This window comes from Rhamphochromis sp. 'chilingali' (genome assembly GCF_963969265.1).
Source record: "Rhamphochromis sp. 'chilingali' genome assembly, chromosome: 22".
In the NCBI taxonomy this organism is placed as follows: Eukaryota; Metazoa; Chordata; class Actinopteri; order Cichliformes; family Cichlidae; genus Rhamphochromis; species Rhamphochromis sp. 'chilingali'.
Window position 1 is genome coordinate 20,958,696 of NC_137950.1, and position 19,441 is coordinate 20,978,136.

General features: G+C 38.8%; 2 protein-coding genes across 3 annotated transcripts in view; one reads left to right on the forward strand and one right to left on the reverse strand.

The window, feature by feature from the left end:
- dock1 (dedicator of cytokinesis 1) overlaps positions 1 to 19,441 on the forward strand; it is a 206,297-nt gene that overhangs the window by 94,786 nt on the left and 92,070 nt on the right. The window lies entirely within an intron of this gene.
- Positions 1,043 to 19,441, reverse strand: part of insyn2a (inhibitory synaptic factor 2A) — a 32,297-nt gene continuing 13,898 nt past the window's right edge. Inside the window, exons 3-4 of the mRNA XM_080873753.1 lie at positions 13,857 to 13,928; positions 1,043 to 2,031 (exon numbers count right to left, since the gene is read on the reverse strand). Coding sequence (XP_080729879.1) covers positions 1,848 to 2,031; positions 13,857 to 13,928 — 256 coding nt within the window. The 3' untranslated portion in view covers positions 1,043 to 1,847. The remainder of the gene's footprint in view (positions 2,032 to 13,856; positions 13,929 to 19,441) is intronic.

A 19,441-nucleotide genomic window follows, 5' to 3' on the forward strand; every position in this document is an offset into this window, starting at 1 on the left:
GTTCTCACTTTTTCACATGAAGGTGTAGTAAATGTTTTGGCTGTACGTAATTGTTGAACCCGCTGTGGAGTTACTGCACATGGTTTTTACTTTACAGTCGAATAGATGCAAAGCAATGAGCAGGAACTAATTATAACAATAATAAAGGGAAAGGGGGGGGGGGATTTTGTCAATCTCATTAAAAATTGTTTTAAAAGCTAGAAAATATCCTGCAAAGTTCAAAGGTTGTAAAAAGCATGCAAGGCTATAAGCCTGCCACCCTGCACTGTAGAAGCCCTGGTTGTGATCAGAAGTGGCACATTCAGTTTCTCTGGCTTGGTTTCAGTAGCTATTGGGCGACCGTGGCTCAGGGGGTTGGGAATCACATCTGTAACCGGAAGGTCGCCGGTTCGATCCCTGGGCTCTCTGTCCTGGTCGTTGTGTCCCTGGGCAAGACACTTTACCCTACTTGCCTACTGGTGTTGGCCAGAGGGGCCGATGGCGCGATATGGCAGCCTCGCTTCTGTCAGTCTGCCCCAGGGCAGCTGTGGCTACAACTGTAGCTTGCTTCCACCAGTGTATGAATGTGAGAGTGAATGAATAGTGGTATTGTAAAGCGCTTTGGGTGCCTTGAAAAGCGCTATATAAATCCAATCCATTATTATTATTATTATTATTATTATTATAGTAGCTGATACAGGATACTGCAGCAATACAATCAAAGCTATCCTCTGATACCCTTCGCGTGTGCTGAAAACCAACTGTTTATTATAGTTGGTTTCGTAACAGTTTTCTCTGTGTGTCTATGCTTTTATACCAATGAATGGGTTTTTGTCTTTTCTTGGTGTTTAATGACCATATGCATACGTGAGGTTAGTACGAACTTTGCGATGCATGGAAACGAGTTGAGAATTGTAAAATGATCGACTTCCTTTTGCACTGTAGTGTTTGAACTGCACAGCTCCCGTCACTGCAGCTCAAATAAATACATTTTGCTAAATCTTAAAGTGAATGTATATAGATATATTTATATAGAAAAAAGTACATGGATGTTTAACTTTGCAAATATTAAGAAAATAAGTGTTCTTTCTTCTTTTGTTTTGTTTTGTTTTTTTTCTTCAAAGTCAGTGGATTCAAGGAGACATTTTAGCGATGGATAAAAAGTTGACTGTAGAACTCCAATAAACATCTCTGATATTTTGTCCTTTAGGTCTCTTCTTTATATAGATATGAAAGTCTTCACTCTGCATGGTTAGTAGACAATCTACATATGTGAGTTATTACTCAAAATAGGTCTTTTTAATTATTCTGGAGAAAATGTATCCTGAACAGTTCTAATTGTGCTTTGCAGTACAGTGATATGCTGTTTACGGAGGCCTCAGAGCATTATGGTTGATCTGCCAACCTCTCCTGGAGGCTGGGAAGAAAGTCCCAACTGATGAATGGAAATGTGAAGGGCACAGAACCATTACAGAACAGAACCCCGTTGACGTCAGCTAGAAGAAGAAAAAATATATATGCAAATAGACATCGGGAAATCAAATTCATCTTCTCACCTTGCCGATCTCCAAATATGTTTCCTTGGTGTAATTTCACACCCTGTTTGAAGAAATTAGTTCAAAATAACTCAGAATCCATTTTTGGTAAGCATGACATTTTGAATTTTCCGTGGGATCCACACTCGTGTCTCATTAAACATCCTGTCATCTCAGAAAAGGGTTCGGTATCCAGTCAAGGTCTCCATTAATACCAGGTCTACATCCAAATAGATATAAAAGAAGTTGATGAATAAACCAAACAAAAGCGGATGATCGGATGGACACTTAAATCCTGTGCACGGTGGTGGAGGGGAACATGGTTTTTTGTTGTCACAGGAACCAAAGTTTCCAGCGAGCGTGTTTCTTGGAGTCAGCTTTGGACTTGCGTTTTGGGGTGGAGGTGAAGGCCTCCTGAGGGTAAGGCAGGGGGGGAAAGTGGGTGTCCTCTGTTGGGAAAAGCCTCTTCATCAGTGGTTGTAGCTTGTCCTCCTGTTGTTTGAAATCCAGTTCAACACTGCAGCGAACAAAGACAGAAAGGTGTTAGCTTAAATGACTGCCAGTTGCTGGCTTGCTATTAACAACATTGTCTCCAGGGCATTTAATTCCAATTTAAACAGTCATTTACGTTGGGACGGACTGAATGAGTTTTTTGATGAATCAAAATGGGACAATTATTTTTTTGAGATTTCATCAACAAAGCATCCTGTGGGCTGAAGTGGATGGAGACCAGCTGAATACTTATTAGCACACAGTTATAAACCATGGCATAGGTAACATGTACATGTGGGAAGGCACCATAAAAGCTTGAAGGTTTGCAGCCCCACACATTCATATGTGTGAGTAGCTCAGCTACTCGGCTACTCAGTACATTACGGAGTTCTTCTATTAAGACAAACTATTATGAATGTATTAAATACAGTCCAGACATGTCCCTCATTGAGGACATTGCATGCATTAAGATGCAAAGACTATGAAAAGGGAGGCCTTGAAGTGCTGAGCAGCTGTAAGTGGATCAAGAAAGAATGGGGGGGAAAAATTAAAACGACATCAAATGCTTATAGAGTTTTAAAAAGAAGAGGTGATGAATTATCCAGCTTTTTTTAAATGTGTCAAAGTAAAAGTGAGCATGTGTTTCTCAATATTAAAATAATCAGAAGAAATGATAAATAAATGGTCTGACAGACTTTGAAAGCTTTGTCTTCTATTATAATTTAAATTTGAATCAAAATTGCAACAGTTTTGGATACAGATTTGTAGAAAGCTCCTTTTTGTGCCCATTTACGCCCGTTGCTTGATTCTTTTACTGTAGCCCAAATCTTCATTTTCTAGGACACAATTGCCAAATTAATCATAATGAATGAATTGCAGGGAAAGAATGATAAGTGTGGCAGTTTTATCATATTATCGTTGAAATGAATACCATGTAAATGGGATTTTATTACCCAAGTCGTATAGTTCATTTCTTATAATTCATTAATATTAGAGTGCTGGCTTTTATTTAATGCCTTTTATTGTTTATATTCTTCTTTTATCATCTTTGAAACCAGGGTTGAGGTTTGCCCTTAGTGCTTCTTTTAATCTTGACATTTTTTGGCTGTTGCATTCCCCCGACAACCATATTAAGCATCAAAGTTATGGCCTGTACTCACTTGACCCCTGCGCAGGCATCTGTCACAGCACTGCTCAGCCTGGTAAAGCGACCTACATTTCCTGGTTGCTTCATCTTTATTTCCCAGTAAAACCTCCAAATTTAGACATTTCTTGATTGCATCTGGCTGCTCATTTTGGCCCACTGCTTTTTCTTTTTCTGTCTTTCTTTTGTTATTTGCCTTCTCATTGTGAATCATAGAGCGACAGGGAAGTCCATTAGTGTTTTTCCCACTCTCAGTTCAGTCTCTGGTGTTGATGTTGAACTGAAGATCATTTGTTTAGCTGGACCTCAGATGAGAGCCTTCGTATTGATGTGAGGATGTCACTTTGTTTTATGTCGCTTCAATCCATGCTCAGTATTACAATACCAGAAAAAAATAGTGCTTATAACGAATGCGTTAATTTTTTGTTTTTTTTCTTGTCCTTGTTGGTTCACTCTGTATTTACTCAGGGTTCAAGGGTATTTATCTGGACCAAGCGTCATTGTAATCCCATACTTGCAAACTGACTGCTAGGTGCTGCAAAGTGAAACTCAGATTACTTCCTCAGCTGTGCTTTAATCTGCTAAAGCCTTCGTCAGCCACTACATAAGTCAGGCTGGTGGCAAATCTGATAGACAGACTTGCATAATAGCAGCAGGCTGCCTGCTCAGATTTAAGTACAATGCATCTGTTGGGATTTAAGACTTGAAGCGATACATAGTTAGATCATTATTAGTATTCAAGGGGAATTGCAATTGCACATTATTGGCCGTATAGACTCTGAAAGTGCAGTCAAATAGTAATAAGTTCTTAAATCAAGTCTCTGTAGTAAAGTGACATTTGTGGGGAGTTTTTTTATGAGGAGACATTCATGTGGAAATTTCTGACACATTTGAAAAAACAGTTAATCACCATTTAAACAATACATATATATCTATAGGCAATATATTTTAGCAAAAAAAAGAGAAAAGAAAAAGCCTCTGTTATACAAAATTTAACATTTAACAATATTGAACATTTAAGCAAAACCTACTTTTAAAAAATGTAGTCATTTTGGGCCAATATGTGTTTGACATGATCTGAAAAAAGCTTTTGAGCAGAAAAACAGACAAGAACCTTTATGTGATCTGTGATTCCTGGTAGTACAAATGTTCTGGGTTGTGGTTATGAAAAGGAAATGAAGGTTAGTGGAATGGAGAAGTCAAAAAACAGCTAAAATTTCATGAACGTGTTATGGAGAGATTTGAAACAGATAAGAAAATTCTTGCACATTTTGCAAATAAAGGAATTTGGAATGCAAGGATGGGAGATCTTTCAGCAGACTGATGTTTGACACTGGTGGACCGTAGTGCAGAATGCATTTAACTTCTGTCTGGTGTACTGTTTTCCAGACCTGCATCACATCTATTCAGTTCAATTTCAATTTTATTTGTATTGCACCAAACCACAACAACAGTCCCCTCAAGGCACTTTATATTGATATGCATTTTTTGAATGAAATATAAGAAAAAATCTTTCCTTAGCGTGCTCCTCAAGTTCACCAACTTTATCTGTCAACACAGTTTCACAGTTTCAATGAGGAATTTACTTGTCCACACGAAAGAGTCAAACATTTCCTTTGCATGTCATTACTTTCTCCAATAATTGCAAATATGAGCAACTCAAGTGAAGCAGACACTCAGAATTATATAATTCTTTGACTTTAGGCTTTTATATAAAAGGGAAAGCGCAGCCACTTTGATCAATAAATCACTGGCTGCTAATTACACTGGTAAAAATCTATATCCGTGTTTCTGTGTGAAATTAGTGGAAGTTTGTGTGCACAAATGATTACATGTGGAAACAGCTCCGTGTTGCAAGCAAATGCACTGGGGATACGTTTAAAGAAGGAGCGCATATATTTAAAATCATTTAAACTGTCTTATGAACAAATTTACTCAAAAGGTCAGATCAATCCATGTTCGCAACCTTTGGATTTATTCAGATTTGTGCATAAACAGCTAAAAGGCGAGCTGAATCATATGCAGTTCTTTGTTTTGCTCTGAGCCTTTATTAAAAAACACAAAACAAAAAGAAAGAAAAAAACGTGCAGGACCTGAACTAAATGTTTAGACCAGGACATAAAAAGACTGTTTCTTGTTTGGCTCACAATTACTTTTCGATGCTCAGATTTTATCCCTGAGGGATTTTATTCATCTCTGTAAAATCTCCAAAAAGATTTTGTGCTTTGAACACATAGAAAAAGTACAACAGCACGTGCCTTGATATTATTTTAGCAAGATTACACCTGGACACATTGTTTGAACTTTTCCATGTCTGTCATACAGTTGGCCCAGAGCTTCAAAGTTGGCAGGTACCATTTAAAGAGTCCTCCTTCGAGGCCTCTTGGGCCTCAAATGGCTAGACCAGAGTAGATTTTAAAGTTTGCCAAGAATATTTCCTATATATGAATTTTAAGTGGTCATAACAGTTGTTTTATATTCATTCTGAAAAATTTGATTTTTATCCATTCATAAAAATAGTTCCCAAATGTAGTTCACTTTGTCAAACTCTGACATGCATATAAAACAAGATGCATAGGCCACTAAATTAACAGGCTCTTGCAGCTCAGATAGAAGTGGCATAGATGTAATAAACGTGGGGGTGACACCGATGAAGCAAAATGTTGAGCATTTCCCTGCATGCTTTGCACGTCTTTAAAAACCTTTAGTTATTGCTGCGATAAAGGCACAGCAAAACAGATCTCCTTGGAGTTTTAAGGGAAGGGGGTGCTCTAGCTCAATGCTGTGTCATTTTCTGTGGATAAGTTTCTCCTTCTACACATACACATAATCATGCACATACACACATATACAGCAGCAGTGATAGGATTTTCCTTGCTCTTCAGCGTAAGCCTCTAATACTGCTGAGGCGGTTGTTGCTTCACATCCATGGCTACAGGTGATAGTCCTACATGGACATGTAGCCATTTAACCTGATTAAAATGCCGATTATTATGCTGTATTGTTGGTACAATAATAAGAGTTAATTAATGCTCTTTATGGACACTGTACATTACATGTTGCACAGATCAAGATACTTATGTGCAGCAATCTTTGCTTTGTACAGCTGTTTCCATCTGGTTAAAGGTTGTGCTTCTAAATTCTAAACACATGTAAATTGTTAAAATAATCAATCAAGTAATCCATGAAAGCCAAATGCTCAGGTTTCAGATTTTTCTCTATTCTGGCTCTCTATGATGTCGTAGAACGGGGACGACCAGGTTGGGCAAGGTCATTTCAGCCCCACCACTCTGGCTGTAACCTGCCCCCTCTGAAAAACTATTCTTGTAGACCCCAAGAATAAAGAATCAAGTTGGAAATGACCATAATAAGTCAACCTTAAATTCCAGTTTCAGTCACATATTAAATAATCTAAATGCAGACTATATCTAAAACGGCGGTCCCCAACCTTTTTTGCGCCACAGAACAGTTTAATGTCAGGCGGTATTTTCACGGACTGGCCTTTAAGGTGTCGCAGATAAATACAACAAAATAAACTGATACGACCAAGACAAAAACTGTGGTGTTTTGTAAATAAAATAGTAAACGTGAATTCACTGTGTAATTGTGTAACTTTATTAGCAGCGTCCTCCTGAAATGCGCCAACAACATTGTGAGTAACATCCTCCTCTCTGCCAATTAATGCTCTCTGTCGCTATGGTAACATGTAAATATTTAAAATTCATAACACACTGGAAAAGACCAAGGGAAACCGAGTAAATGATAAAAACCCTGAAAACCATAAATTTCACACACAAACCTCAACTCTCGTGGCCCGGTACCAGACGACTAACGGACCAGTACCTGTCTGTGGCCCGGGTGTTGGGGACCGCTGATTTAAAAAGTCTTTATAGTAGGGTTGGGTGATTCCATCCTCTCGTCCCCCTGTGGCATCGCTATTGGATGGCAGAGGAGGTTAAAGCACACCCATTGTGGTGGCTCTATTCATCTTCCATAATAACAATATGTGGCCACAAGGCAAAAAACCTCCAAATGAGCTAAAGTGGAACATCTACATTGGGAGTTTTTTCATCCAGTAAGAAGAAACGTTTATAAGTTGACTTAAAACACTGATTGATTTAGCTTTATCGTAATTAGTTAACCTAATGGACAGGTATCAGTTGACCAGCTAAAAGAGTATTAACAGACTTTAATACTGAGACGAGACAGGAAGTTTAGGAGACGAATACGTGTCTCTGCACTTTACAGTCTCAACGGTCACATTTGCACACATTTAAAAATCAAACCAGCAGTCACAGATATCCTGCTGTTGTCTCTCTTTTGATGATGACGATAGATCAGTGTAACCTCTCCACACAGACGCACATTAACTTCAAAGCTTGTAGAAGTCCGTGCGTGAATTGTGGATGCGTAGCCACGCACGCCCAAGTAAGTCTGGGTTGCAAGTTCCTGTTATATGTGGAAGTGCAACCAGAAACTTATAATGAGGAAGATTCAGTTTATTATACACCTCATAATAATTATATCAGTTTATTGCGTCAGTGGAGAAAAAGCACAAAAATCGCCCTGATCTACGAGCCGTCGTCAGTAGTTTTGACCATCACCATCCATAGACACAACACTACTTTATAAGTCTGTAGTCTTCTGATTTGACTGTGAACCTCATTGGAAGCTGAAACTAAATGAATGATCTTTGTTAGAAAACACCCCCAACCACCCTGGACACTACCCAGTCGAACTTAAATGCTGTGAACGTGATTTTTATTTTTTTTTTAAAAAGAGGAGCGTTTGCACTGACGTATAAAGTCACATGATGCAGTACCAGTTGACAATATCAGCATAGAAACTAACAATGCTGTACTCAACATAGCTTATGAAGTGTTTTCATTCCTTTTCAAGCCTGATATTTTTTAAATATTTCGTTTTTAAAGTTGAGTAATACACGTAGTAAATGTAATGTAATCAGACTAATCCCCACAAACAGCATACATATTTGAACAATCAAAAGTTTCTGGTTAGTCATCCTTGTAGCTGTGTGTTGTTACTTAGCCTTTGTGTGAAACTGAATCTGCGCAGCTCTCAGGAGCCAGGCGAATCATACAAAGTAGATGTAAAGTGCCCCGTGGCTTGGGAACAGCATAGCAAGGAAAATTAAATGTCACTGAAAAGAGAAAAAAAAATCAGCATAACTTCATTTGGAAAAAAAAGAGAGAAAAAAAGATAATCATCTCATCTTTGAAACCTACTCAAAAGGCCTTGTAATGAAAGATTTATTAGTCTCTACCCAGCCCAGTTATCAGCATTGCCTTATAAAAGTGTCACGGGCCCCCATGCGTCACTCCGCATTTGGACTTTTTGCTGAAAGCAAAAAGTGAGACGTTGTTGGCATTTACTGTCCCCTATCTGCCACTCCCTGGAGGGGGTTGTTGGATCAGAACAAATTGAAGAAAGCACTTCGGACCTTGTCAGTCTTTAACCTCTGTCCCTCACTTGTTCCTCCTCTATCTTTGTCTTCCTCTCTTACTCCCATTCCTTCCTCTCTACAGTGTGTGTGTGTGTATATGTGTGTATATATATATATATATATATATATATATATATATATATATATATATATATATATATATATATATATATTAGAAAAAGAATTTTGTCCAATTCCACGTACAATACATAATCTCTCATTTTAACTTATTCGTTGTTATACAAACCTCTCACCTGCCCTTTATCCGTCTGGGTCTTTATCTCTCGTTGTCTCTTTCATCCCCTCGCTCTTACACATTCTCACTCTGCCTTTCTTTTTGTTCCCCTTACCTTTTCTGGGTGTGAATGTGCTCTTCTTGACTGTCCTCACTGTCCCTCCACACTATCTGTCATACCGAGGATCACTCTTGTAGCTATGGTAACCGGCTTACCACCATGTTGGAAAACATCATTATGCTTGCAGAAAAAGAGATATCTTCCCCCAGCACTGCTGTGCGGTAGGACAGCCTCGCTGCTCAGTAATTTCCATATGTTCTAATGTAATCAGCTCTTCAGCCTTTAGCGACGCTTAATTGATTTTCATAGCCTCGCACAATAGATTGGATATTTGTCCTCCTTTTAAAAGCCCATTCCTTTGTTGATTTTTTTTTTTTGCTATCTTATTGCACTGCACAGTGTTATTCAAAGAATGTTTTACCATCAGATAGTCAGTTTAATGATCACTTGTAATGCTCTGCTTCAGAATTAATCGCAGGACTCGGAAGCTAATGAGAAAATTTAACTGTTGGGGAATATTTGTAGTCTGTTGTTAACAATGTAACTCAGTGATGGGGACCTCCCAAATCGACTTCCTTAATCACAACCACTTAAATCTATCTCTGTTTTTGATCAGCACATTAACCCATATAAAAGCAATGTGAGGAAAATGAGATTACAGGGTTTTTGCGTCGAGAAGCATCAGCGGAATGCATTTCGAATCCCGACTTTTCCGCACCATCCTGTCCATTGGTGTCTTTTTATCCAGCTTCTTTCTGTGTTTGTCTCTCATGTAGGGCTGCCACGATTAGTCGACTAGTCAGGATTACGTCGACTATCAAAATTGTCTACGACTAATTTAATAGTCGACGCGTCGTTTGAAGCTTTGTAAGATCCCAAAAGATGCAGGAATAAGTAGTAGGATTTAAGAGTGTAATAACGGACTGAAACAGAAGATGGCAGCACCTCATGTACAAAGATGCCAGCTGCTGTTAAACCCCGAAGAAGAAGAAACTGTGTCCCAGAATTCATAGCGCAGCACAGCTCAGTTTCCAACAATGGCGGCAGCTAGTTAGTTTTAATGTTACTCTTATTATTCTTTCTCGGTCACAAAATAAACGTTTAACATATTTTCAGGCGAGAATGTAGCTGTGTAAACCTCAAATATCTGCTCAGTTTATCAAGACACCACATATTTTCAAAAGCGCTCCGACATTTTCCGAGACATCTGTTACCCACTAGCTCGATAGCTAGCCGGGGGCTAGGCTCACTAGAGCCCGTGAGAACACCGGACACCCGGCAAATCTTTTTCAACCCACCGCCGTCTTTTGCTACTCAGGTTAAACATGACATATAAGTCACTTGGATAACTTTAAAATGTTATTGTTTGGCTTTTTTCGGTATTTTATTTGTTCCTGAGTAAATCGATTTGGCTGAGATTAAAATTATAGTTTTTACACAGATGCTCGAGAATATACTCCGGTGTCCCGTTATATTTTAGATAGCAAGGAGCAGACGGCTGAGTTTATTAAACTCCACCGAAACAATCTGCAAATTTCATTCAAATTTAATAAACTATCATCTTGTCTTTATTTTTTGTTAGCACATACCGTAAACACTTAAAGCTGTAAGCTAATGATAGTTATATAAGAGCAGATGCATGCTGGTGCAATAAGCTGTACGTTTTACGTCCAATGGATGCACGATCTGATTAGTCGACGATCAAAATAATCGTTTTGGGCAGCCCTACTCTCATGCTTAGTCTCTAACTCCCCCCACCAAACTCCTCTCTCCTAACCCTTCTCAGTAACAGATGTTACGTCACTGTAATAGGCAAGACAGAATATTGTTTTTTTCTGCCTTTTTCCTCATTCTGTTTCAATGTCATGCACATTGTATTAAGCTTTGAATCCCCAAGTTCATTTGACTACACACTGTTAGCTGTGTGGAGGAGATAACATATTCTGGAGAAAAAGTGAGATTGAGAAAGTTACTGAGGGAGGATGAAAGAGAGACCGACCGAGTTCAAGATGGTTAAAAACGAGGAAAGTGGGACCAGACAAGGACAAGAGACTATAGCAGCTTTTGTATTCTGTTTGAAGTCCATGCCCATAGACTGCAGCATCATATTGATCTGGTGCTGTTATTATGCTAAGGTTGGGTTGGATGATGCCAGATACTCTTGGACGAATTGATTACGTTGAAGAGTGCATGGCTTCTTACTTGGCGTTAAAATGATTTATGTATCCATATTTCCAACTCTAGCCTCGAGACCAGGTATATCACATTAACATTTAGGAGTTTACTCCAGCATACTCACGAGAAATCCTGATATCATAGACAACTATTCTTCCCTTATACACAGTGTTCCTTCACGGCTCTGCCTCCTATCCTGTGTTCCTCCACCTCCAGAGAGGTTGTTTTCATGGAGATCTAAGTAATTAGATTGCCATTTAATCCCCCCGCCTGTGTGAATACAACTGCTATATTTGATTCTGTGTCTAATCAACACAATTTACCATGCCAAGCGAGTCTCTTAAAGAAGAACTCGGGTCAATTTAACAGATTTTAAACATCACATTTAAAAATTTTTTGCCCTTCATCAAGCTAAAACCCTGCCAGACCCAGACAGGGTTTGTTAAAAATGAGCCTCCTGGGGTTTTTTTATTTTTATTGACAGCTATTTTTCCAATATACAGTCTGTGTTTTTCTGCACTTCCTCCGCAGGTGAAGAATTTCAGTCAATTGTGGCAGATCTAGGAAGCCGAATGTGGATATTTGACGTTAAAGACAGTTGTCAGTCTTTCTGCAAGATCAACACCTGCAAAATCAGAGGGAAAATCTGACCTTACTTTGTGTCAACTTTATAGAACAATCAGTTTTTCTTTGGGCTTTTTTAGTATTGAAAATCTCCATACGCGTTCTATTTTGAACAACTCACTCGTATGTATAATTGGCTCATATTCAAATGGCTACACTTAATCATAGCTTTTATTGCAACCTGCATTTGCATATTTAATATCTTCAGTGGGAATTGAGGTCACATTGATATACACACCAGGAGCTACGTTTACAGAAGCCTAAAATTTGAATTATAGTCGGTTTAAAAGTGCAAACAGAATAAAAATACCCAATCTGAACACTGCAATCAAATTAAACAAATGTCATTTCAATTTTTTTTTTTTAAAGAAATTTTTCACTTTTGCACCTGTCAGCACATCACTGATTAAATATCGGCCACATCTAAACACCAGAGCATTAGAAATCACATTGATGTGATGACTTTAGTAAAAAAACAAACTAAAAAAAACAAAAGTGTGCAAGCATCATAGGAAAGGTAATTTCTTCTAAGAGCCTTACAGGGAAATTGCTTTTATTTGTTAAAATTAAGCATTTTGCTACACAGTTTGTTGCTTGCAGATTGAGAGCAAAGGTTAGCAAACATCTTTGTGGTCTTGTCTTAGGAATGGAGAGTGGAGAAAGAGCCTGTGTTAGAGGGAACAGGGGTGCCTATTCTCCATGGGCAAAGCTCTGCATTGACACTGTACATATTAACTATATATAAGAGCGAAATCTCATCTCAGGAGTCAGTTCTATTTCATTCATTTTTTAAACCATTGCCTATTAATTAGTTCTGTCTTGTGTCCTTCAAATTCTTTGCCATCAGTCAGCTCAAATCACCCCGTCGTTCTGTCATTGAATTGTTGTTAAAGCACCATTCTTGTTGTCAACCCTGCGGCTATGCAGAGGACCTGCTGGGATCCTAAAATATTTTACGTTGCAATGCACCCTTCCTCATCTCACACATCAGAGGGAACAGAGTTATGCCCTGCTCCTTGATTTTCAGGAGCCGATTGAAGTATGGCCAGAGCCTTATCAGTTATTGAGAGCAGTAGATAGAAAATGATTATAAATGGCTTCTCAGAGGAGAAAAGTAGACTGAGTAGAACAGCAGTGACCACTGAAAACACTTTTATTGATTGCCTCTCACCCACCTACTTTTTTAAATCTCCTTTCTTTTCCATCTCTTCCCCATCTCGCTCGTTTTGACCGTTGTCAGCTTACTTCTTGTAATCACTGAAAAACAGAAACAGCTAAGCTGCATGCGCATACGCAATTTAACCTTGTGTCTTGCCATTCTAACTGTGAGTAAAGAGCCTTCATGGGGGTCATACTGACTGTGTAAGAACATGGTACAAGCTTGACTTAATTGTCATGCCCTACAAGGACTCACGTAGACTTAATAAATGAAATTTAGCAGCAATCTCAGTTTGGTAGGGCACTGCATCTTTGCAATTTATTTCAAAGTTGGGCTTTAATTAAGTATTGCAATAACTTTTAGCTGGCTTGTTGTGAGTTTGTGTATAGGGATTCATGATTCTTAGAGGCTATATCTGAGAACCATCGCTGAATTTAGCGTTTTTGTATGAGAATTAGATATTCTGAAGCCTCCAACAGAGCAACTAAACATTGTTTAACATACAAGCATAGTGCCTCCAAATTAAGTTATGCCACGTGTGTCTTCAAAAGAAGATACTTTCTCGCCTGGTTGACTTTGCACACGTATATTCGTTTTCAAATAAATTGAACTTTACATTTAAGTCATTCAGATTTTTAGTTGGCTTGGAAACAGCGCACTGTGATGATATTTCATGATGTGTGGACGGTAATTAATTTCACCTTTTGCAACCCTGTGCTCACACGCTCCATTGTATTTATCCCCTCTACTCAGTGAATGAAGCAGTGTGAAGGGACAGTATGAGAATCAGAAGAAGACATATAGCTTAATGGACAGCGTCGCGTGTAAATGTCACATGTCCCCATGCGCTCATTAGCAGCATTCACATTAGTAATAGCCCTTCCCCTCCTCTCTGTGGTGTCTCTTTTCCACCTGTTCACTTTCCCTCAAGGAGAAAGAGCAGGGCGCATTTGGATCATCGTGTCTTTGAAGAGGAATGGCTACTAACCTGTAAATAATGCATGCGCTGTTCCGGCATGTGTCACAGTTGGCCGTGTCCTGTCCGGTTCGATAGGAGAGTCTGCGGGGAAGATAAGAGTCGTGAATGAGTAATTACAGGACTTGTTAGGCTGCTCCCTCACACCTTCCTTTCTCATCTTATTTGTCATCCCTCGTTAGCGAGAGCGAAGTAAATGAGGGTGATGATGAGGAGTCACACTGCCCTCCTGACCGTGCCCGTGCCTGGTAGCCAGGGCACGGTGTCAGCCATTACTTGTGGTTGACTGATTAGTAGTCAGATAAAGCTAAAGGGTACACAGGGTGAGTTTTTGACCTGTGTTTAAAGAGGATTTTCATTATAGACTTGTTTCAGGATTGTTGAAATACCTTCCAATTATATTGGAGTTTTTCATGAAGTAATAACAAAAGTACTGTTGGGCTGTAACACTACATTAGAGTAATTATCATTTAATCGGCTGATTATTTTATGTACACTGTGATAGAAACACATATTTAAACTGTTGATTAGAAGTGTAAACTCATAATATATCAAACAGCGTTTATAACCCAAATGGTTCTTGGCTAATAAATTAAGTAATCTTTAGTCAGTTTTTACCAAAATGAATATAGGTTTTTAACACAAAAATGTTTTTTTTTAACTTGGTCTTTATTACTTTTTATTGCTGAATTGATGAGCTCCTCCTACGTTGTACGCTAACCCTTTTTACTCACGCGAAAGAAATCCCTTCATTGATTAATCCTTTCTGTGGAGCATATTTTTTGTAAAGCAAACAATCTGAGTTATAATCTGAAAGTAACAGAATCGTTTAGGTCCTCTAAGGAGATGAAATTGTACAATTTTGGTTGAGAATGCGACCCATTGACGTTTTATAGTTTGCCTCAATTTTATAGGCTAAAAACTAAAGTACTGTATTATATGATATGCTTTATATTGTTATCAGATGTTTTAACAACATAAAACAGGAAATGCTGATTGTGCTGATTAAAGATTATTTTCTAAAGGTTAACTGATGGGCCTGAGTTAAGAGCTTCAGTAAGCTTAAAGGATTTCTCTGGCATCTGTAAATGTGAGTAGAGTATTGATTTCAATGGTGTTCTTGTAATTCATGACATAATAGAATGGATGCAACTTTGGATTTTACCAACACTATTGAAAAGAAGGCAATTCTGGTTTTATGGTAATTAAACTTCTGCATCAGAAGAAGCAGTTTGTAAAAGTCTTGAAACATTGCTCATTTCTTTAGATTCCGGGTAGAAAAGGGTGAAACATTGCAGGAATGAATTGAAAGATGTAAACATATAGGGAACTATATAAGGCAACAGCCGAGATTGTACAATTCTAACAAGCCTGGAAGTCAATAACTTAGTATGTCCACCTTTATTCTTCTAACACAGCCTGAACTCCCTTCCCTTTTCCTGTAATTTCTATAGTAGTCTTTGGGAGTAATTCTGCAGGTTACTTGAAGGACTTTCAAAGATCTTCTTTGTTGGCTTCCTTTTGTTCTCTACTCTTTCAAAGTGATGCGACACTGTTTCAGTAATGTTTCGTTGTGTGCTTTTCTATTCAGGTATGCTTTGACTGCATTGGCAGCGTGTTTGGGCTGATGGTTATGATGAAAAATGAAGATCTAGATTTCCACAATTTTTTATTTTTTTTTTAGCCAGATCCCCAGCATCACTGGCATGTTTTACAGATGGCTTTAGAGAATCCGTGTTAAGACCTTTGTCCGCCGTACCTAATGATCTAACCATTAGATCATTAGGTCTTTTTCTTAAGGACATGACTTTCAAATTAAAAAAAAAAAATAGGTTCAAGGTTTTCCACTTCTTCTTTTATTCTCCATTTTTTACAGTTTCCTTTAATCTCTTAAGGGCACTCAGCGCCCCATACAGATGTATGTGATGATATATGACATAAGTCTTTGGCAAATATAAGGTCTTTTTTTGTGTAGACACAACACTGGATCATCCCTTGGGTTAAAGGCCTTTTTTATCCTTGAATGATCCACAGGCCAGCGTTCAGTAGCTTAGCAAGCAAAACATTGCTCTGAAAATGGAAAGTAGTCATGTATAACCATTGGACTGAAAATGAATGGAAAAGCAGCCAAAGAAAAACTTTGAAAGATCTTCGGAAACCCTGAAGAACCATTCCCCCAATATTACTTTTAAAAATGACAAGAATACCAGGCTCCATAGAAGCAAAATAGAAATAAACGAGCAGAGGTTCAAGACTTTTGCACAGTTCTGTTTACCACATAGAGATGCCATGCATAATTTTTAATAGCTGTGCTCTTCTTCATCAATCACTGGCAGGTATTTGTATGTCATCACGCATATTAGATACCACTCTCCTGCTAACCAAAACAGCTTATTCGGGTTATATCAGTGCCAGCATCAATAACGCCGTGGTACACAGGCATGTAACCTTTGAAACACAGTTTAAAACTTGCTTACCAGTGGATCAGGTATTTTTATCTGTCAAGGTTTTGAGATGTCTAAGGTTTCTCTCTTCACCCTTTCTGTTAGAGCTCATCCCAGTGATGAACAGCTGCACATTTTTCCAGACAAAAAAAGGCCTTTGTTACTCAGTTTAATCAATAAAACATATGAAAACAGAGAGAGACTGCTCAGAGTGGGGTCTGTGGATTAGTCTCAGTAATGGGGGCACTGTTTCTGGAGAGAGATGTTGCTGTTGAACTTTCAACAGTATTGTTTTGTCAAGTAACACATCAGCTAAATACCAATAGAGATTAGCGAGAAGATGTTTTTTCTTCTTTGTGAGGTTTATTTAGATGTGATGATGCTTTCACAGACAGTTACACATGTCTGGTTTCTCAAGTGAACCTTAATGTTAAAGCCACTGTGTTCCATTCCTCATACTTCTAATGGGTAACTTTTGCTTTTAATCCTCAGCTTTCATCTTTGCAGTAGAATAGCCGTTTTTCATTTCTCTCACTACTACTTTTGCCAGGCTACCCACAGGCTGCGGCACCAATAAAAATTAAAGCCCTACCATAAATTTCCCCTCCTTATCTACTGCACTGCTTTCTGCGCTGTGTGCTCTGACAGGTATATTGGAGGTGTTGACATCAATATTGTTATTTAAGACTGTACCAGACTCGGGAAATGGGATGGATGCAGTGATACAAGATTTACGTTTACATGTTTACATTTGCAACTGGGATTAATTGTAATAATAGGCTTGGAAGTGCAGTGCAGTGCAGTGAGGAAGACCACAGCCACGCTCGCTTTTCGCAAGACGAGTCAATCAATAAACAACTGATGGGTTACATTGTCAACTGAATTGTGCCCTTTGAACGACTCCCCTATTTTCTGTCTTTCTCTAACCCTCATGCTGTCTAGGTCTCTTTCCCCCTCAATCTTTCATAACTCCTCACCCCCTCTCACACTGAGTTGATAGGAGAAAATAAGAGAGTAGAGCTCATTTCGGCAAGCTTCCCTGGGGAGCGCGAAGCCAAAAGTGCCATTAACAGTATATTTACACACCTCCCTCAATTTTGCTACTACGTGAAGTCTCCCAAATGTCACCGAGTGGGTGGGATTCCAGGGGCATAAAAACATGCACACATACACAGTGCTAATAGACACGCTAGCAACAAGTCCCCATGAGTGTGATTAATTGGGTCTGGGCTGCCAGCACTATCTGATGATACAGCATTATTCCCAAGCTTTGTGTTCTTGGGTCCAGCCAATGATGTACTCTAGAATCCTTCCCACTGTCACGCTCTATGCTCTGGGCAAAACTGTAGTCGAGGGACAAGTGTCTGTGTGTGTTTGTGCTTTTCAGAGTGTTCCCTTTGTAATAGCTTCTCATCCCCAGTCTCGTCAGACTTTATAGTCCCAAGTTTTTAGTGGTTTTCTTCCCTAACTGTCTCATTTTTTTGTTAATAGCCAAGTCGAAGAAGTCATTTTCAATGCTGAGGCACTGGAATTGCTATTCCAATATATAGTTTTTTGGAGGAAGTAACACTTTTGATGGGGATAAAACCACTCCAGTTGAAACATCAGTACCAACAGAGAAGTTACAAAAAAGGGTTAACTTTCATATTCACCAAAGGATAAAAGTCATCAAGCCAATAGGAAAAAACAAAACAAAAAAGCCTTCTATGTCTTTCTTTCAAGAAATATGTTGTTTTGCAAATTGTAGTTTCTTTAAGATCACTGCTAGATTTTAAGGCACATAGAAGGCTTTGATGTCTGCCATGTTCTTGGGTTGATGGAAAGCTCTGTGCCCACCTGCTGCCTGCTGCACTCTCCGCCTCTTGAACTCATTGGGGAGAGCAGCAGGCAGACTTTTGTAGCTTCTCTTTAAGAAGTAAACAGTGATTTTTCTACTGTGCTTTTGGTTTAAGATTTGCACTAACAAGACCCTCAGAGGATGCTGTCATGCGATATATTTCTGTAAATGTAATGTACATCGCAGATTGTTGTTATCTGGAAGGTCCTGGCTGCACATGGGAAAGATGGTGCTGACTTTTAGCTTCAAACTCGCTCCAATACAGCTGGTGTATTGTGTGAAAAAAGTGACCTTTGAAATACAGAAATACTGTATTTACAGGACAAAGATGACTATGCTTGAATAGATAAATAGAAGTTCACTTAGCCTTGGATGGATTACACGGGGCTTACACTGCTCACTGGCTTTAGCTTAATGTAGGAAGCACAATGTGAAAACACAGTGTCTTTGTGTATGTGAACAGATGGTGCCATTAAAGAGTGCTCACTTATTTTTGTCTATGAAAAGCTTCTCCTCTCCTTACCTCCCCACTTCCCACCTGCCACTTTAGACACACCTGATAAGTCAGATGTGCTCGGCAACGCATTGAAAGTAGTGTCCCGCATTATGTCACGCGTGTGCTAACTTTTTCAATCGCATTTTTCTAAGTTTGTCAACTAGGAGATTAAAGTTGCATTGTGCAAGACTGAAGGAGGATAATTGCCTTGTTAGAGGGTTGCAAATGCTACGTGCTATGTTTGAAGTTGAAATTGAGAATTGCTTTCTTACACTTGGAAGTACTTGTACTTGTGTCCTCCTTGTTTATAAGCTTGACAGGTGTGTTTTGGATATGTTGATTACATGGGGTTTCTCGCTCCATGCCGTAACACGGCTACTGGTCAAAACAGATAGGGATCTGGGTGCCGAGCCCCAGCAATTCTCCCAACAAATTGCCCATTTTGTTTGCCTCGTCCCTTTAGATAGCATCAAACCCACTGAAATAGAGGATTGTCTATCTGCAGCCCTTTTGTATATACTCAGTATCTTTTGGACAGTAAATGGCTTTTTCACAGGCTGTGGCTTTTTCACATGCCTTGGACTTTTCTAGATAAACTTATAGTCTGCTGCTGGATAAAGCCAATCGTTAAACGTTTAGTATTTTCTTTAAGTAATAAACAATCTTAAATTTAATGCCATTCTGTAATTTGATGCCCTGCTTAGAATAATATTCATGTCTTGAGCATTTTAGTGTTAAATTACTCAATTAATAAACTGAGAGAGCGTTGCTTAGCACTGGGTTTGTGAATGAAGGTGACATACACAATGGCAACATGTGA